The 22,321-nt window shown below is 32.4% G+C and overlaps 1 protein-coding gene across 1 annotated transcript; it reads right to left on the reverse strand.

The window, feature by feature from the left end:
* Positions 1–18,651: 18,651 nt before the first annotated feature.
* LOC140442125 (uncharacterized) lies at positions 18,652–19,314 on the reverse strand. Its single transcript, XM_072533203.1, has one exon. It carries the CDS (start codon positions 19,312–19,314, stop codon positions 18,652–18,654), a length of 663 nt encoding a protein of 220 aa, XP_072389304.1.
* Between the last annotated feature and the right edge of the window lie 3,007 nt (positions 19,315–22,321).

A 22,321-nucleotide genomic window follows, 5' to 3' on the forward strand; every position in this document is an offset into this window, starting at 1 on the left:
CCTAACTGTGAGGAAGAAATACAGAAAAGAATTATGTCTGGCAACTACGCTCCATATGCTCTCAATGGGTTGTTAAGAAGGAAAAATATATCTCGAAGAGCAAAACTAAGGACATACAAGATCGTAATAAGGCCAATAGTGATGTATGCTTCTGAAAAATGGGTCAAAACAAAAAAATCCAAATTTTTATTAGTTTGGGATCGCAAAATCTTGTGGCAACATATTAGCGGTAATTAAGGTTCAAAGACTTGAACGGATGATTGGGCCATGTGCAGAGAGTGATTCCATCTAGAATTCCCAGAATGGTACTACCTAGTGCATTGGCAGACGACAGGGGGAAAAGGAAGACCGAGATCAAGATGGAGCAACGAAGTTAAAGAAGATGTGAGAAGACTTCACGTAACGAACTGGGAAGAAAAGGGAGTGACAAAGAATAGTACATCAGCCATGAGCCTACTAGGCTCGTAGTGTTTACATATTATTATCATTATTAAACAATACCAAGATAGTTTTATGTGTGAAAATTATAAAAGATGTCATTTAAAACGTTGTGCAATATTGTGTGACCTTACTACACTCATATTCGATGGCCAGCTAGCTTATCCGATCTAAATAAAGTTGACTTTATCATTATTTATTTTGATTTTGTGTTTAGTTCAATATACACGTACAAATTTTGTGTACATACATTACAAAGTGATTATTAACAAATCAAGAAGTGGGAATTCTTTGTACAGTGAACTTAAGATTATCCGAGGTAATTTGGACCGTGATTACCTCGGTTACGGAAAAGACTCGGTTAATACCGAAATTGGTTGTACTTACAGAAAACGACGTAAATAACGATAACTGTTGTTATTTTACCGACTAAAAACTAATACAACCCTGTATATAAAAGATAAAAACATTTAGCTTATCAATATCACTGTCTAAAAAAGTCTTTCCTCTTTTTGAGGCGGCGATGTTGCGCCAGCGTTGAAAATGAAGGACGTCTATTAGCGTCGATTCCTCTTGCTGCTCGATGTATGCAAGAGCTATTTTAAGGGCCTTTAACCCAACGAAATAAGAAATTTTTGAGTTATCTCGTCTGTATCTTCTTCTTCTTCATGGTTGATGTTTAGAACTAGATCGGCAATTGCGTCATCCTTTAGTTGCATTTTTTCATCTCCATTCATCCAATCGATGACGTCTTGGTTTTCGACCGGCTAGGTGGGTTATATTATTAATTTCACAATTATTAGTTTATTTTTGAAAGTGCAGTGTTTTTTTTTCTATCTGGAATAATTTTTTTCATGATTTTTGAATAGTGGACTCGTTTACGTCATCCCTTCATCTACACTGTTTAGCAGTACCTGTAAAAGCCTCTGCCGATAATTCCTCTTCATTGCTTCTATAACGCCTTGGTTTAGGAGTTTGATGAAAGACGTCACATTGGGTGAAAGGAACACAGCACTTATATCACCACTAATCAATTTACTCGCGTATGAGTGGGATTGTGCGTTGTCCAGCAACAACAAAGCTTTCGGAGGAAGATTTTTGTTTTTTAGGTAATCATCAAAGTCATTAAAAAAATTCTTATTATAAGTTCTTAAAAATTTTACAGTCCATCCATGCATTGCGTTGGTTTTTATATATGGTGGGTAAGCAATTCACTTGGATATTTTTGAATGCTCTTAGATTTTTGGATTTTCCTATTAAAAGAGTTCTTAATTTTTAAGAATCAGAAGCATTGTTGCAGATCATGATTGTTACTCTCTCTTTGATTTTTTGGTAACCTAGTGCAGTCCTTCATTTCAAGCAGCTAGTGTTTTTGAAGGAAGCCTTTTACAATTAAGGCCTGTCTCATCACAGTTAAATATATGGCCTGAAGTCAATCCATCTTTAAGAATAATGTCTTGTAATTTTTTAATAAAATGTTCCAATTTCAGTTGAGTCGACAGAAAAGTTTTTCGCCGCAAAGATATATTTGTCGGATACCATATTTTTTCTTCCATGAGTCACACAAAAGTTTTCTCCTCCATCCGTAAACTTCTTGTGGAATTCAATAGCTTTTGCTTGAAGTATTGAACCACTTATCGGGCTGCCCAATTCTCTCATTTGTAAAAACCACAAGAACAACACCTCAGAAGTTTATTCATGGTCTCCTTTCTTCATGGTCTTCCGCGCCAATCCACTCCCACCACTCACACTTTGGTTGACCCACTATTCGATTTCATTCTTTTTACGCTTCCAATCTCCAACAGTTACTTCTTCAACACCTAAAGCTGAAACAACCTTCTTTATTGATTAACCCTTATCCAACTCACACTGATTAACATAGGAACAATAATTGTAGACAAAACTCGACACAGAAATTTCTGGAAATAAGGCAGTGACTAATTACTGACAATTCCGGCTAGACCTAACAGCGCATAACTGTTCGTAATTGTGACTCACCAGCTACGACTTTTGTCTCGGTTAACCAAGGACCTCGGTTAACCTAGACTCGAATAATCGCGAGTCTACTGTATATTTGAAAATAATTTTAAAATTTTTAGCTGTACTCGACCCATTACAGTATTGTAGATAGTTACCATTTTTTTGTATCTTTTAAACATCTGAAATATAGAATTCTGGAGTATAAGTTGATCAACATGTACCTATGTGTAATAAAAGATAATTACAACTTGTTTTACAAAGGATATCTATGTCAACAAAATAACTGTACCAAAAATCAATAAAATTAAATTAATTTCAAAATATTATTTGATTACATATTATAATAACATAATTTTATCATCTCTTTATAATTACTATAATTAAATTAGCCCAATTATATAAAAAACTTAAAATTAAAAGTCTTTCCTATATAACTACATTCAAATGTTGAGTGAAGAAGCGTTCTTGACTACGTTATGCACGAAGCGAACCGATTTTGGAACATTATGTACCATATCTTGTGTTCATTGTACCATGCTATAGGACATACGTAGTTCAGATACTGTATGTCAAAACTTAATTAGTAGTTAAAATTTTGTCTAGACTTTTAATACACATAAACAAATCTCACAAAAAGTGCTCTGCTAGCAGAGAGATGAATCTATAATTAAGAAACTCATTTATTTCGCTCTTATTAATTAATACTAAAAAGTTATTATCCAATGGACACCCATTATGTTTTCTTAAATGTAAAATTAGTAATTTAAATAATAAAGCAGATGGTAAAATACGCCTAAGTATCATTTTCATTTGACTAAAAGGTGTCATTTACAGTATATAAAAAATAGTGTGAGAGAAATCGTAAATGATGTTGTATAATTAAAACCACTCACTTTTATTAGACAAAAAATTGGTTTCAAGTGATATTTTTGATGGGGAACACCCACTCAGAAAAATTAAAATGTAAAGAGTATACTAACCCGGACTTACATCAAATATCACATGCGATAAAGTTAAATAATGAAAGGTGTTATTCGAAATATACAGTTGAATGATTTTTTTACTTGGGCTTTAGCAATTCAATCAGTCACATCAGGTTAATCACAAGTAAAAAAATAGTTATATAATAGGTATTTATGTACTAAGGACATAAATACCTATTATATACACATTTTACGGTATAAGCAATCCCCTGCTTACCGACCAACGACTTCGGGCGGATGAGTCGGTAGGTAAGTAGAACAATCTTTTGTCCTGGAGGTGAGAAATCGACTCCAAAGGCGGAAGAACCAATAAATTGGTCAAAGGCAGAAAAAGTCATTCATCATGGCAAATACGCAAAAAAGTCAAACTGTTACTGATCACGGAATCCGGAAACCAAGATCCGGTAGGAAAGGAAAAGATCATATAAAAGACGAGGCCTTCTAGATCGATAGCAAGCAAAATATTCGTTTAGATAATAAAATTCCACGTCTAAGAATACACAAATGTATACCAATAAGACTTGCAACATGTAATGTAAGAAGCTTGTCCTATCCAGGAAAATTAGACAATTTGATACAAGAAAGGACCAGAATGAAAATAAATTAACTGGTCATAAGTGACGTACAATTTATGGCCAGGCACCGGCAAACTTATAACCAAAAATGGCATGATGTATTATGCTGGAAACTACGATCCGGCTAAATCAGTTATAAGCTTCACTTCTTCCTTAGAAAGAGTGATAATGGTTCAGCTAAAGACAATCATACAACAAGTTAACTTAATTCAAATACTCTCACCAGCAGCGGATACGCATGAAGAGGAGACAGAACATTTTTACATGGAGTTAGACACCATTTTAAGATTTATTAAAAAAGAAGACATTACAATAGTAATGGGGGACTTTAATGCTAAATTCGGGAGAGGAAAAATTGAGGAATATAATGGGGATTTTGGACTGGGTGACGAAAACGAAAGAGGGGATAGACTTGTGGATTATTGTCAAAATGAACATTTTGCAATAATAAACACAATGTTTCAACTACCCGACAGAATATTATACACTTGGAGATCTCCTGCATACAACAAAGACCGCATAGTCAGAAATCAAATAGACCATATATTAGTCAAAAATAGATACAAAAACTTAATTAAAGCAGTAAAAACATACCCCAGAGCAGATGCCAAGTCAGACCATAACCCGCTAATAGCTAGAATGCACGTGAAACTCAAAAATATTGTAATACCTAAAAATAAACCAACTTTTGATTATACAAAATTAAGAAAAAGAGAAATACATCAAAAAGTGATCCAACAAGTCAACTCAAATCTAACAGAAGTAGGAGAAGAAATCTTAACATCAGAAGATGTCAATTGCTAATGGCTGCAGAAAAAAATTTAAAGCATGAAAAGACAAATAAAAAACAGAAGTTTTAGTTTCAGAAATTCTAGCATTAATGGAAGAGAGGAGAAAATCCAAAGGGAGAAATGAGCCAAAATATTAAGAACTACAAAGTAGAATTAAAGTAGAGATAAAAAAGACCAAGAAAAAGTGGGTAACGGGTCAATGCATAGAAATAGAAGAGTATGACAGAAAATACGACAGCTCTAATACGCATAAAAAAATAAAGAACTAACAAGTACTATGTTCCACTTCTAATCCATACATTTTTTTAATTAAAAATAGCTTACTTGAAATTAATAAATACACCAAGAGAATACAATTGATGTGGATCAAAGCACATTTAGGACTTACATATAATGAACTTGTAGGCCAGTTAGCTACAAAATCCATCATTTATGGATCACTAACCAACTATCAGCCTTGCATTATAGATGATTTTGCTTGTTCAAGAACTGAACAAATGAACAACTGAAAAGCACACTGGGAAAAGCACTGTAGTATTTTAACAACACAATACAGTTTGATACAAACAATTATTTCAAAACAAAAATGGTATAAGAATTTCATCCTCCCTCGCAAATACATAACTACCATCAGTAGACTTAGATTTGGCTATACATGTTATCCGGCACATTTATTTAAAATAAATATATACTTCATCTAATTTACTTACCGTTGCATGTCATCCGCGTCATAGCCCGTGAGGTCACATGATACCAACACGAAATATTTAGGCCGTAGGTGTGTTCTTTTTTAGAATCACTTTGCCGAGTACACTGGCATTACAGCCACTAGACATATTTTATTATATACGCGTAGAAATACTATTTAAATATTTCTATTAATGTTAACTTAAAGAAATACACAATAATATGTTTCATTTAATTTGTATAAATGCATTATAAAGCGTTTTTATAAAGAACATTTATTTTTAACAAGATTATTTTTTAACTCTTGTTTTGTTTTTATTTATTTACATTAAATCTTAATTTGTTTTGTTGTATAACCCAGTTTTGCAATAATATGTGACCTATTTGATTTAAAATGGATTCAGGATTTTTTTATACTTTGGCAACTATGTCAACTTCGATCTCTGTCAATGATAATGTCGTGCAACGGTAAGTAAATTAGATGGACTGTATTAGATTTGGATATTTGTCAAGAATGTCAAATTAAAAGTGACCAACCACACATTTTTTGAATGTCAAAAGTATAGTCAACCCACCAACAACCTAATTAAAAGAATGATAGACAAGAACATTTCACTTCCTGTTAATATTCGCTTTCTACTATCACTCAATGAAAAGAAAATGTTTGACTGCTTGATAACCGTTTTGTCTGATAGTACAGTATGCCTGTGATTAGTTAGATTTGTAACCTATGTTTAGAAAAAATTAATAAAAAATAATAATAAAAAAAAATACAAAAATATACATGTACAACCTGTACATGGAACAAATATTTCTAGAGGCACTGGAAGAGCACAACGAGGGCATCAAGATTAATGGCGTACCAATAAGTAATTTTCGATACGCAGATGATACTGTTATACTGGCCGATAACATCGAACATTTACAGATAATGCTAAATAGAGTAAATACAACTGGCAACCAATTTGGACTAAATTATCAATAGAAAGAAAACTAAATTTATCGTGATCAGTAAAAAGAACATTCAACATATCGAGCTGAATATTAAAGGACGAATGTATTGAAAGAGTACACCGATTTAAATATCTGGGATATACAGTAAATGATAAGTGGGACCCAGGTGTAGAGATTAAGATCCGAATTGAAATAGCAAAATCCAAATTCATCAAAATGAGAAAGCTCTTAAGCAACCGCCACCTAAGCGTTAAAGTCCGATGGCGCGCCACGAAATGCTACGTACTCTCTACGCTACTTTACGGAGTTGAAGAGTGGACGTTAACAGCAGCAACTATAAAAAAGTTAGCGGCTCTAGAAATGTGGCTGTATCGACGCATACTGAAAATACCTTGGACAGACAGAGTGACCAACACAGAGGTATTAAGACGAATGGGTAAAGAGATGAAATTGTTAACAAATGTTAAAAGGAGGAAAGCGTCATACCTGGGCCATGTGTTCTGTAATGATAAGTACAGTCTGCTTAAACTAGTCGTGGAAGGCAAGATTGAAGGTAGAAGAGGTTTGGGCAGAAAGAAGAAATCCTAGCTGAGAAACTTGAGAGAATGGTTTCAAATACCAGAAGCTGCGAACATAATTCATGCGGCACAAAACAGAGAAACCTATCGTTTGATGGTCGCCAACCTTCGGTAGAAGACGGCACATAAAGAAAAAAAGAAGAAAACAATCACAAGAGGATCTAAACCTCCGAGGTGTTGAATCGGGTTTATATCTTAACGTAGTGAAAAAAAATATTACCATAATTGTATTTATTAACATAGTAGGTAGATACTTTTATTTGTAAGATGTATACACTATGTATTTCACATTACGTCTTTCAATAACTGAATTATAATAAAGGTATAATATAGTATTTATTAACATAGTATGTACATTAGCTAAGTACGGAATAATTATATTCTTCTTCTTCTTTTGGCATCATAACCCTGGATGGGTCTTTGCCTATCTGGCTATGTCCTTCCATTCAGATCTCTCTTGTGCCCTTCTTCTCCATTGTCTTATGTTCGTTGTTTTCAGGTCGTCCTCCACGTCATCCAACCATCTCGTTCTGGGCCTTCCTTTTTTTCGCCTTCCTATGGGCTTCCATTATAACATTTTCTTTGTTGTTTTTGCATCGTTTTGTCTCTGCACATGTCCCAGCCATAACAGTCTTTGACTTTTCACAAATCTTACAATGTCATAACCTTTATTTAACTCATTAACCTCGTCGTTTCTCCCGATTCTCCATGTGCCATCTTCCTCTTGCACAGGGCCATATACTTTCCTCAGTATTTTTCTCTCGAATGTCCTGAGTTGGGCTTCATCTTTTTTCGTCATTACCCAAGTTTCACATCCATAGGTTACTACGGGTCTAATCAGTGTTCTGTAGATAGTCATTTTGGTTCTTTTGTCCAATAATTTCGATGTCATCAATCTTTTATTAGCATAGTATGTACGATTCCCGCTGGAAATACGTGCATTAATTTGGCTACTTACGGAGTTCTTCTGATTGATTTCTATGCCGAGATATGTAAAGGCATCCGCGGCTTATTCCTACTAATGATGGCTACATCGTCTGCATATGCAGTAATTTGTACTGATTTGGTGTTTATATGGCCGGTTATATTGGTTTTTCTGATGACTGCCTCAAGAACTAGGTTGAATAGCATGGTTGATAGGGCATCTCCCTGTCTTACTCCCATGTTGATGTTAAACAGGAGAGTCAGTTCTCCATCTACTCTGACTGCGGCTTTTGAACCCTGCAACGTCATTTTATGAGGCTGATGTATTTCTTAGGTATACCTAGATTACAAAGGTCTTTCAGCATTCTGTCTCTTTTCACACTATCAAAAGTTTGTTTAAAGTCTATATACATATTATATAGGTCTATGTCGTATTCATGTCATTCAAACATGTAAAACATGAATTGATGATAAAATACCTACAAGAGTTGGGATTGGATGCAAAGGATATAAGAATCATTGCCAATCTGTATTGGAATCAGACAGCAACAGCACGTCTTCAAAATTCCAACGAAACAGAAGATTTCTCCATTAAAAAAGGAGTAAGGCAAGGTTGTATACTGTCTCCAATGCTGTTCAATTTATACGTAGAAAAAGCCTTCGCAGAAGCAGTGGAAGACTCTAATAAGGGTATTAAAGTTAACGGCATATTTATTAATAACATCAGGTATGCCGATGATACAGCCATAGTGGCAGATAACATCGAAGATCTTCAATGCCTTTTGAATGATCTAACTCTTGCAAGTGAAGCTCGGGGTTTGAAAATAAATATCAACAAGACAAAATCAATGATTATAAGTAGAAATGATTACCCCAACGCAAAGATATATGTCTCTGGAGAAGAAATCGAACAAGTCAGGCAATTCAAATACTTGGGATGTTTGCTGAATAAGGGTTGGGACCCCGAGAATGAAATAAAGAGCAGAGTTGAACAAGCCAGAAATGCTTTTTTGAGGCTTCGTAAGTTTCTGACTGATCGCAAATTGGACTTCAACCTCCGATACAAGATGCTTAAGTGTTACGTGTGGCCTGTTCTCCTGTACGGAATGGAAGCATGGACGTTAAAGGCCAGTTCCATTAACAAACTTGAAGTGTTCGAAATGTGGTGCCTGCGTCGAATGCTCAGAATATCATGGACGGACAGGGTCAGAAATGAGGAAGTACTCAGAAGAGCGGGCTTACAGGATAGGGAACTTTTTAATTATGTAAAAAGTAAGAAGACTGCATACTTGGGGCACATTATACGAGGAGAACGATACACTTTTCAGCAACTGATACTCGAAGGGAAAATAGAGGGTAGGAGAGGTCTCGGACGTAAAAAAATGTCATGGCTGCGCAATATTCGGCAATGGACAGGAATCCACAGATATGAAATGCTTCGCAATGCTGCTAAAAACAGAATTATTTAATCCAGAATATTTAACATCTCACCTGACAAGACGATGTACGGTGGACGCCTACGCAGAAATGCATGGCACCTTAAGAAGAAGAATGTCGTATTCATAAGCTTTTTCTTGTATCGTTCTTAGTATGAATATGTTATCTGTAGTGGCTCTATTTGGTCTGAATCCATTTTGATAATCACCAATTATATTTTCGGAGTATTCTAATAATCTATTGTAGATTATACCAGAAAGAATTTTGTATATTACATTTAGCAATGTAATTGGCCTATAATTCTGGCATTCCTTCTTATCTCCTTTTTTATATATTGGCTGTATGAGGCCAACTGTCCATTCCTCTGGCATTTGCTCCTTCGTCCATATTAATGTTATTAGGTAATGGATTCTTTCCCAGTGTTCGGATCCTCGATGCTTTAATAATTCTGCCAAAATTCCATCCGTTCCTGGTGCTTTATTGTGTTTTAGTTTATTTATTATCTGAACTACTTCTTCATAACTCGGATTTTCGATGTGCAGCTCCACCGTATAATATATTGTCTCGTTCTGCTCATTTTCGTTGTCTGCATTTAGATTTTCTTTGAAATATTGTTTCCATCTCATTATAATTTTTTGCTTCTCTGTTAGTAGTTCTCCGTCCTTGTCTTTGCATATCATTAGTTTTGGTCTAAATGACTATGTGCTTTCTTTTATGCATTTATAGAATTTTCTGCTTTCGCGTCTGTTGTTATGCTTTACGATTTCTTGTACTTGTTTTTTCATAGCCTCCCTTTTCTTTCTTCTGCATATTCTAGTCGCTTGTATTCTTTTTTCAATATAAATCTCACTGCTATTTCTTGTGTTTCTTTGAAGTTGGTTAAGCCTAGCTTGCCTTTTTTCCTCTACTGCAGTTCTGCATTCATCATCATACCATTCCGCATTTCTTTGCCTTTTGGCTTTTCTGACAGTTTCCTCTGCTGACTCCGTTATAATTGTTTTTAATTGTCTCCATTCCTCCTCTGCAGTATCTTCCTCTCTAGTTCGGTTGAGTTTTATTTGGAGAGCATTTCTGTAATCTTGTCTCTTTGTTGCGCTTTTAAATCCTTCGACATTCCATTTTTTGATTTGAATATTTATTGGAATAATTATATTATTTTTCTTTAATAAAGCTTATGTTGATTGAGACTGGCTGAATGATAATTGTCCAAGCCAAGAAAAAAAAAGTATGTGTCCTATGTATTAATTGTGTTTAATAATAATTTTTGTGCATTCCTAATGCAAGGATGCACTCCTTGAATCATTTTTTTTACCGAAAAACCTTATATCCTCTCAGTAGGTATATATATATATATATATATATATATATATATATATATATATATATATATATATATATATATAGTAAACTCTTAAATATTGCGGAAATCTGCAAGAAATACTCTAATGTGTATCAATTGTTTCGCCGAACGTTTTCGCCAAAGAGAATTGATTTGGCTTCTTCAGGGCTGAAAGAGAATAAATTAGCTACCATATATTATCTATTAAAACATTATTGATCTTACCGTAACTTAGAATTGTAGAGTTAGAATATTAAAAAACTTTGCTAGTAACATAGTGGTGTTTTTTGTTACTATGTGCAAAGCGAAGCTACCATACATTTCAATTCTTATAAAAAACTTTTTTTTGCACATAGTAACAAGTAACAAAAAAAAAAAAAAAAAAAAAAAAAACACCACTATGTTACTAGCAAAGTTTTTTAATATTCTAACTCTACAATTCTAAGTTACGGTAAGATCAATAATGTTTTAATAGATAATATATGGTAGCTAATTATAATTTATTCTCTTTCAGCCCTGAAGAAGCCAAATTAATTCTCTTTGGCGAAAACGTTCGGCGAAACAATTGATACACATTAGAGTATTTCTTGCAGATTTCCCCAATATTTAAGAGTTTACTATTTAACTAATCTGCAAAGATTAAATTTCTTTTCTATATATATATATATATATATATATATATATATATATATATATATATATATATATATATATATATATATATATATATCTTCAAACCACTTCTTATTATGTACTTTTTTAAGCATTGTTTTTTTTTTCTACTTTCTTAAAAATTGTATTAGTATTTCTACCGAAATGGTTACATAAAGATTTCTGCTATGAATATATAATTATAATTCTAATCTCAATCTGGTGTATAAAAAACGAATTTAATTAACGGAAGAATGGTATTTAAATTAAATCGTGAAATTTTAAATCCCTCTAGCGATTGCCCAATACATATTTGATTCGTGAGGTTTATGCTTCATTAGATATTTTGTAAAAGGCTGAACTACTAACTGGCTCGACTCATTAGTCTTATTAGAATTTACCTCTTAATTTTCCAATTATTTTTTAATATGTGGGAACTGATATACTTTTTATTAAGTCTAATCAAGTAAACTATTTGATACGTTATTAATTATAACAGGAAAGCATGTTATACAAACATATGAAAAACATTTGTATTACAAGTAATTTATGGATTACGTGAACAAAAAAACCATAGGCGTATTTCTTTTATATTAAGAATAAGGAAGAAAAGAAGTTCTTTTACATTAAGACATTTCACATTTTTTTGCATAAATGCATTGCATATATTTTACGAGAAAATACATATATCTGCATATTTGTATAAAACAAAGTACAATGCCAATATTTTTAGAATGTATCGAACTCTTCTCGGAATTTTTTATTTAAATTCCCCGAGTAATAAAACCTTTGTTTCTTTGAATCATTTTGGGCGTACCTACTATTGTAATAAAATTGGTAAACAATTATTATCCCCAACCTACAAACAAAATGAAACATACGAAAACACTTTTAGTGGAACGGTTTTTTCCAAAATTGAAAAGGGGCGGAAGTGTCGGTGAAGCTTTTAGGAATTAATTAGCTGTATGAATCTCCGAAATTAAAATTAGTTTCATTTATGGTTTTTTTTTGCAACAACAGTGCAAACAAGCATTTAAAACAAATTTTAAAAATGCATTTATAGAGTAATCTTATTAAGTAACCCGTGACTTCGTTAATTTGTTTATATTGCGATGTCCAAACTAATTGCTTGGATTCAGCCATATCCTGAATTAAAGCTGTTTGAAAGAAAAGTATTTTGTCAAACTTGCTCTTAAATTTTAAGTAACTATTTTCATTTTATGAGAAAGTACCGGGTGCTCCAATAAGCCGATCTCTCGGCTATATATCAGAATCTATTCATGTTATAACTTTAGGAGAAAAAATTCCTTAGTAAAAGTGGCAAAGAGAAATCACTGGAAATAACTTTCAAGTTTCTGGGTTAACCGCTAGGGGGCGTAACCTGTGAAAAAAAAAATTTGAAAACCAGTTTTTTGTGAAATATGCCCAATTATACCAAGTATTAAATAAGTAAACTAGGAAGAGGCCTTAATTCTGCACAAAGTTATTCAAGATTTTTTTTTATTTTGTCAAATAAAGGGTGGGAGAGAGTGGGAAAATATTTGTGGATAAATACCTATAACTTTGGTTTGGATCAACCGATTTTAACGAGATTAGTGTCATTAGAAAGAGTGTGGACGACTTAATTCACATCTACTATAAAACAATTGCAGTTAGGTTAATATGTTTAATGGAAATACCTATTTATTGTAAATTATATTGAAACTGGATTAAATTTGTAACAAAATGGCGCAAACCGCAGGTTAATAGCTTTTGTCGAACTCGAGATATGAATAAAAACGCATAAATATAAGTAAGTAAACTCATAAGTGATCATATATCGATTCCTTTAATCCATTTAGTTAATCTCTCAATAACAACCAGCCAATTTCCATCCATATTTAAAATGGCAAAAGTTATTTCAATCTTCAAAAATAATGACACTCATGATATTTCAAATTATAGACCAGTATCTGTCCTTACCATAATTTCCCAACTAATAGAGAAGGTTGTATACAACAAAATGATAAATTTTATAGAAGAATACAATTTATTAACTCCAAACCAACACGGCTTTAGATCAAAAAAGTCAACACTCACGGCTGCATGCAACTTGTTTGAGCGTATTTATGATGAATTAGATAGTAGAAACCACGAGGCAGGACTATTTTTTGATCTATCACGAGCTTTTGACTACTTAGACATAACATTTATTCGCAATAAATCATATAACGTTGGTTTTCGAGGGATATTTCTAGAATGGACAATAAATTTCTTAAGTGACAGGAAGAGTGTTGTTAAGATGAAAGAATCAAGCTCAGAACCATACACGACAAATAAAGGAGTACCGCAGGGATCCGTGCTGGGACCATTTATTATTCCTAATTTTTATTAACGACCTACCAGATCACATAAGGGCACCTATAATATCAATGTTTGCTGATGATACCTCGTTAATAATCTCTGCACGTACACTCGAGAAATTAAAAATGACAATGAAGACTGTTGTTGACTGCTTTATACGCTGGTGTATTACCAACAGACTAATATTAAACATTGACAAGACGGAAATTATTTATTTTCATTCATACAACTCATCTACCTATGACTATATCTTAACCATCCATGATAGAAACAATATGTTATCTTCCACTCACTCTACAAAGTTTTTGGGTGTGTTCATTGATTGTAATCTCAAATGGTCAGAGCAAGTGAATTCAGTGAACATGAAATTGGATAAAGCTTTTTATGCTATATCTAGAATTAAAAACACACTAACCATCTCGGCATTAATGAACGTTTATTATAGCCTTGCTTACAGCCACATGTGCTTTAATGTAATTTTGTAGGGGAACTCAGTAGATAATAACAAAGTGTTGATTACCCAAAAAAAAATTATAATCAAAAAGGTTATCAACAATCTTGTAAACAAATTTTTATTAATCATTAAATTTTAACTTTCTACTGCCTATATATCTATAAATGTTTACTTTATGTAAAAGAGAAAATCAATACATTTCCAGTAAATTTAGACAATCACTATTAGAATACAAAAAGTGCTGAATTTTTACGAGTTCCTAAACACAGAACATCCAAATTTCAAAATTGCTTCAGATATATGGACTGACCTTATATAATCATTTGCCAGAAACTGTGAAAGAAATACCACTTTCCTCTAAATTAAAAAAAACTGCAGTAGCTTTATATTTTACTTGTAAAAATGTTATTTATTATATTTTATGTTTTGTCAATTTGTATTACACACATTAATGTTTTGACGTGACAACGTCTTAAATTAGGTTGTGGCTCGGAGTCATTTAAGAAAAAGTGTAACGCCCGCTCACGTCTGTTACAGTGAGTCGCCGAACGAGAGAGAGGCCCGCCGGATCGGCGAATGCCTTGCGTCTCTCTTCCACTTAAACATGATCGGTCCGCTGCGCGCGGCACTAGAGAATTAGGCGCGTTGAATCGCTAAAGTTGAAAATCGTTGAAAGTATCGTCAGCTGCGTCTGTAGTGAAAATGTGGAGTGCTTAGATTCGTCATTTACAACAACTACAACAATAAAGGTAAATAATTGTACACTAATATTTCATTATCGTAAACTATGATTGATTGATTAATTGTTAGATTGACACAAAAGTTGAGAAACTGAGTTTATAGGTTATGTCATACTATTGACAAATGTTGATAGTGTTAAGTAAATTATTAGTTTAAATTACTCTGCAATCAATCGTAATTCAGTCGATTGAGAAGAAACAGCGCGTATTGCTAGTCAAACATTTAAAATAACAAATTATAACTTCTAACCTGTCAAAACAGGGCGACCAAACAAACGAACTAAACCGACCAATCACCACGCGCGGAGTTAGAATTTAACTGTGTTTAGCAAGAATTTCAAATTCCAATTTTAGTAAATGTTTTAATTTTCAACTTTACCATTTACATTTACAAATTTTAATTAATTTCAAATTTATTTAAAAATTTGAACCTTCGATCTGAATAAGTGTTTTGATTTTCAAATTGATTCTTTAAAATTAAAAATATTAAAATATATATAATCAGAAGTGAACGTCACATAACATTATCTGTACTTATTATTATTTAATATGTAGGCAAATACATGTGACCATACTTGGTAGACACAATTGGAAATAGTAATTTTTTATAACTGAAAAAAATAAATATATAATATACTGGTAGCAAACAATAACTTCAATGATCGATATCTCCGCAACTAATTGATATATCGAAAAAAATTTCAAATAAATTTTGTAGAAAATAATAAGATCAATAATATAATATAAAATAAATAATATATAAAATAATATATAAAAATATAATATATAAAATATAAATAATATATAAAATAGTAATATAATAATATATAATATATAAAATAATATATAAAAAGACGTTGTCACGTAAAATCTTCGCCCGTAAAACCGACTTTACAGGCAACCGATTTTTTTTTTATATTGAATTCTGTAGTGACGTATCCTATACATTATTTATTTTGAATGTCTTAAAGGATCAATAAAGTATGACTATGACTATAACTATGAATTACGTTAAAACTCGTTAAACCAATTTTTGACGGTTGTCATTGAAGGAGAAGTCATTTTACTTTCAGGAACAAGAATCGATTCACTGACCGATATTGTTCTTTTTCCATTTTTCTTAAATCCACGGAAACGTCCGTTTTTACACTCTGTCAAATCAAAACTACAACTCCGATTTGGCTGAAATTTTTGCATCAGTCGTCTACAAGAATGTATACACGATAATAGATTTCCCCTGAAGATAGTGGCTCCATCGGGCCGTAAGGCTACTAAGTTGAGTTACCAACTCTACAATTTAGTTACTAGAGAAATTACTTAAACTTAATATTTATCACATTGCCTGCCGTCTCGGTCTATGTGACCGAGAAAAAAATTGCCCTGCACGCCAACGAGTGACCGAGCGAATATAACTAATGCCGGCTCGGTCACTATGGCGTGAACGGAAAGTATTACAAAATCCTCTACTTCAGGCAACGTGTTAAAAAACTAATTACAAAATTTTTAAAATTTTACATGGATTAACATTCCTTGTTATTTTTGTGATTATTTAATATTTTATGTCTTCTAATGGAACTTTCACGGTATAAGTGCTGCATTCAATTCAATTTAAACCGTATTAAAATAAACAATTTCGGCGCTTAGATTCCCATGACGGCTTTCTGTTAAAAACAGTGTCTTTGTTCTTTTAAAACAAGATCATCTAACAATAACGCAATAAAAAAGCAAATGTTTTCTTTTACTAGTATCCCTTCAAAATGTGTTTCTCTAATTTGCACCAAAGTGAGAGAACTAAGAGGACTGATAAAATCTTGATTTGAATCACACGTTTCTAATACGAGCTGTCTATTACGATTATGAAATATTGTGTAGTGCAACCTACTCCTCTTAAATGGTAACAAATAGTGAAGAAGTTTGTTTACTTCCCTACGCAGTAAAGCATTATGTTAATTATTACTTATCATTATATAATAAATTTTTTTATATTGGAAAGTTTGTAACGCTTTGAACGACTCTGCTTTTGTCAAAGTAATTAATATGGGATTAATACAGATACAAAAAGATGTTTAGTTGGAAAGTTATATGGAAACAAGTACCGGAATTTATGTTATTAAGATAAGTGGAAATGGTAAGTCGTATACACCAAAAATGATATTAAAATTAAATATTGAAACGTTTTACTGGAAAATTAAGCAAAATGTCAAAATAGTGAGTTCATGATATAAAAATATTGTTAAACTATATGCTACACATTTTACACATTAAGTATGATAAGGAATCTTTCTTAGATTTTTCTCTTTGTGTTGCCTGTTTCTTTCAAGCATTTTTGCATACCAGGCACCTATCGAAGGCTCTGTTTTTTATGTGTAATTCATGCTGTTAAGTCCTAACACTTGCTGGAATTGACGTTTCTCTCACATAAAAATTGTTGCATTCACAAGGTATTTTATAAATGCAGTTCTTTGTTATCTCCTGTATATTGTTTGGTTTGGTTTTAGATAGAATAAATCTCATTGTATCGTTTGTAGTGAACGTTATTGTGATGTTCTTTCTCTAGAATGTGGTGATGTACCATCTTGCATAAAACACATTTTTTGGGTTTTCAGCATTTTACAATAGAGAAAAAGTAATATATGGACACGGCACCTAAAGAAGAAGACGAAGAATCTTTTAGTTACTATTTAAATGGGAATAAGCCACCATTAAAGGTTAAAGTACGTTTATTGACGTTTCAATTTCTACTTCGGAAATCGTTCTCAAAATAAAAACATTGTTTTTGTTTGTATTTTTAGAACGATTTCCGAAGTGAAAATTGAAACGTCAATAAACGTACTTTATATCGGTCGATACGTAGTTTCGACCGATTCCACCTCTTTCTTTTCTTTCTGTCGTTTTTATCTTTAAGTATCTTCAATTTCATGTCGCCTATCACCAAAATGTGATCCGAATCAGCATTGGCTTCCCTGTATGACCTTACATTCTGTACAATTGTTCTCCATTTTTTTGAGATTAGGATGTGGTCTATTTGGTTTCCATCTGTTGTTCCAGGTATTAGCCACGTTACTTTGTGCTCTTTTTTGTGCTTGAATTGAGTGCTAATAATAAAAGTATTGGTTGCTGCTGCTAGATTACATATTCTCCTGCCATTGTTATTCGTATTTTGATGGATCGTTTCTTTTCCTGCGATTTCTCTGTTCGTGTCTTCTTTCCCTATCTTTGCGTTGAAGTCTCCTAGCAGGATTAGTATGTCGTTCTTTGGTATTTCTTCGAACAATTCTTCAAGTTTCTCATAGAATTCATTCTTTTCTTCTTCAGGAGCATTCTCAGTAGGGGCATATATGTTGACAAATGTTAAATTTGCTTGTTTATTTTTCATTCTAATATATGATATTCTTCCATCAACCGCTTTAAAGTTAATAATCTTGTCTCTTACGCTATTACTAACTAGAAAGGCAGTTCCATTGCGCCCCTGTTTGCTTTCTCCTGCGTAGTACATTGTGTAATTTCTTCTAGCAATCATCCCTTCTCCTGCCCACCTTATTTCTTGTAGCGCTAGTATTCCCATCTTGTATTTTATCATTTCTTTTGCCAACTCTTCCATTTTGCCTGGTCTTAGAAGTGTTTTGATATTCCACGTTCCTATTCTTATTTTTCTATTTTTGTTTTTTGTTTTATTTTGTTTTGTTTTGTTTTTGCGTCTTTTCTTACAAAACAGTTTTATGTCCGTATTCATTGCCAACTCCGTTATACTGTCGCCGTCTTTTGTTATATTTTTTGTTAGTTTTTTGACGCCATTTTCATCAATTTTCCTCTTGGATCTATATTATCAGATATGGGAGATCTGTCGTTTATTGTCCTAGCGTTACCCTTCTTCTCTTCAGGTTTCTTCCAATAATTTACCTCTATGCCTTCTAGTTGCTCCAGTGAGAACGGTTCACCATTTATCCATAATTTGTTGTATTTTAATGCGGCTGTGTGTCCTTCCTGGCGTACCATTTTCATGAGCTGAAGAAGATGCTTCCTTTCTTGTAGTATTTTCTTCGGGAAGTCCTCATTGATATATATTTTAGTTCCTCTTAGGTTTTTAGCAGCCTTCAGAATTTCCATTCTCGTAGCTTCCTTTTTCATTTCTAATATGATGGGTCTGGGTATATTTTGGGGATCACCTTGTCTGCCTATTCTTCTCATCTCTACCAGTTCTTCATCTAGGTTTGTTTGTACGCCGATTTTTTTCATTATCCCCTTTATCTTATTTATCGTCTCTTGTTCGCTTTCTGTTTGGTTTTCTTCGACCCCCTGTATTACTATGTTTTTTCTTCTAGCTTGTCTTTCCAGTATTTCGATTCTAACTTCTTGTTCTGTGATTTTAGTTCTCATTGCTTTGTTATCTGCCTTCAACTGTTCGTTTTCTTTATTTAATTTATCCAGGTCTACTTGCATTTTATCTATTTTGCTTTAGATTCTTACATTTCTTTCGTCGATTTTCTCTAATTTTTCTAGTATCTGCTCCATTGTACCGCGGTAAGGGTGTCTGCCCAATCGACTTGTCGGAGCTTCAACCCTTCTCAGCACTTTAGAGTTATACTCAGATTTGGATTTTCGTAATAATGATTCGGCTTTAATGCAGAAATTTTTCAATAGCCGGCAACGTCGCTTTTATTTCAGACAGCACTTCAGCAGAGCTCTTATCGGGATGTTTTTGTCTATTGTTTATTAATTGTATAAAGAGGTTATTGTGCTTTTTGAAATGCTTACTCACTGATATCTGCTGAATTTTGACGAAATATTTTTATCGGAAGAACAGCCGTCGGTCTGAATTCACTGTAGTCTATTTGTATTAGTTTATTTTTTACTTTGTTACACTAAATTTATATTTTAATACGGAGCGTATTTTGACAGTGTAAACCTTGCTATTGCTCTAATGAAATTGAAGTCATATATTATGGCATTTGAGCACAATTAAGTCAAACTTTTCACGTTGATTCCAATATCGTACGGAGTCATACGGATATGTCATAAGAGTAAGTCGAGTCAGTAAGAGCAAATGATAAAAAAAATTAACCGATTGTCCCAGAATGAATGGAGACCGATCTACCTACAATATATTGAAGAAGGAAGTAGACAGAATTACAATAAAAATAGATAATAAAGACGGGGTATTGAACGGCAAAGATGAATAAGCTTGCTTTTGTCTTATTACATCAAGGAGTTGAGTTCAAACGTATGTTCATACAATAAAATTTTAATATGTTGATTAATAAAATACTTTGTCTAAAATTTATAGAATACAACTCAGGTAGTAAACTTAGTACGTCCTTACCAAAAAGTTACAATAAAAAAATATCAAAATTTACATTCTTATAATATGAATGTAAAAGAATTGCAGAGGTTCCTTAATGTGAATGAAAATAATGAATTCGAATGTCAGACGTAGCTGCATTAGACAAAAAATAAGAATCCAGTAGAGTAAAAGAAAAGTCATAACTAGACTTCGGCAAATATGCATATTGCATATTGTGCATATTGTGCATATTTTATGCAAATATTTCATATTTTGGCATATTTGTATAAAAGTTTGCATAAAGTGCATAAAAGTTCAGATTTTTATACTGTATTTGAAAATTTTTAAACATACCAATTTATTTCAATTCTTGTATAAAATTTTGTAGTCATTTTAATCAAGAAATGATCTAAGTACGTAATCTCTACAGGTACAAAACATTTACAATTTCAAAGAAGATCAATTTAAGTAGCCCTCAACATTCTTAGAAAGTCTCGGTCACTGAGGCATTCAGTTATTGGATAATCGCTAAGGGTTCGCTTATTTGCATTTTATGATCTAATCCCCAAATCTATCTACAATTTATTGTATCTTAACAGCAGGTAAACGGCTAATAGTTTTGTTCCTAATTTAGGGATTTTCCAAAATCTCCCAGTTTATTGAATTAGGTACCTAAACATTTCTAATTTGATGCTCAGATTTGTAAATCATTTTTGTTTTGATATTCAAAGCGTAAACACTCGTTGTGCGTAACAAAAAGGAAGATTGTGATTTTATAATGCCTAAAACAACCAGTGCTTCAACTTGGATTAAACCTTATAAAGAGCTGTCTATGGATATGGGAAAAATCTACTGTTCAGTCTGTGGCAAAATTGTAAGTATCTAATATTTTCTATTAAATATCTAATATTTCATACATACAGGGTGTTTCCAAATGACACTTACAACGTTTGACTGTGGATACTTCTCGAAAAATTGAACAAAACGATATAGTTAATGAGGGGTCAAACTTATTTACTTTTCGAGATACAGGGTGTTAAAATTAAAAAAAAATTAAATTCTTTTAGTTAATAACAATAATAACTTTAAAACCAATAAACGTATTTACTTGAAATTTAGTACTCGTAGGTTGTTTTTAAATGAAAAATAGCTTCCTTTAGTGAGAAAAAATTGTCCATGGTACAATACAATGGTGTGTATTTAGAAAAATTTTTCACCTTTACTTTTTGTTATGAAGTCAGCTATTCTAAAACACAATTATTTTTATTGTAATTGAATTAACAAAAAAAAAACTTGAATTTTAAAATAAGTTATATGATGTACTAATGGTTAGTAACAAAAACTAATTTGTGGATTAATACTGCATTTAAAACACTTAGCGAGTGTTTTTTTTTTCCAAACCAGTTATTTGATTAACCAAAAACACCTTGTATATTTTTATATTTTAAAGGTTGGGTTAAAATAAAGGTTTTTATTTTTATTTATAGATAGCATGTGAGAAGAAATTTCAGATAGACCAACATGTGAGAACTGCTTCACACATTGCAAAAAAAGGAAAAATAGGAGAAAAACATCAAACTTCAATGGCTAAATGTTTCCAATCTACTTCAAAAAAATTAGATGAGCAAGAAACTTTTAATGAAGACTTGTGTCGCGCATTAGTGTCTGCAAACATACCGCTTTCAAAATTAGCAAATTTAAATTTTAGTTCGTTTCTAAAAAAATATTGCAAACTTAATGTTCCAAGTGATCGGTCTCTAAGAAGAAATAATGTGAACGGGATATACTCGTCGGTGTTAATTAATATTAAGGAAGAAATTGCAGATAATTATTTTTACATATCTGTAGACGAAACCACTGATTCCTCAGGAAAGTATATTGCTCATTTATTGATTGGTGTTCTTAAAGAAGATACCTTACCAAAATCTCATCTTATTTCATGCCAGCAACTTGAGAAAACAAATGCTTTAACAATTTCGCGTTTTATACAAGAAACATTAGCAACTTTTTTTCTTCCGACAACTATTCCTTCTAATAAATTACTGCTTATTTTATCGAATGCTGCTCCTTATATGGTGAAAGCAGGACAAAATTTAAAAATATTTTTCCCAGATTTAATACATGTTACTTGTGTAGCGCATGGATTAAACAGAGTTGCAGAGGAAA

Source organism: Diabrotica undecimpunctata, chromosome 5 (assembly GCF_040954645.1).
Source record: "Diabrotica undecimpunctata isolate CICGRU chromosome 5, icDiaUnde3, whole genome shotgun sequence".
NCBI lineage: Eukaryota > Metazoa > Arthropoda > Insecta > Coleoptera > Chrysomelidae > Diabrotica > Diabrotica undecimpunctata.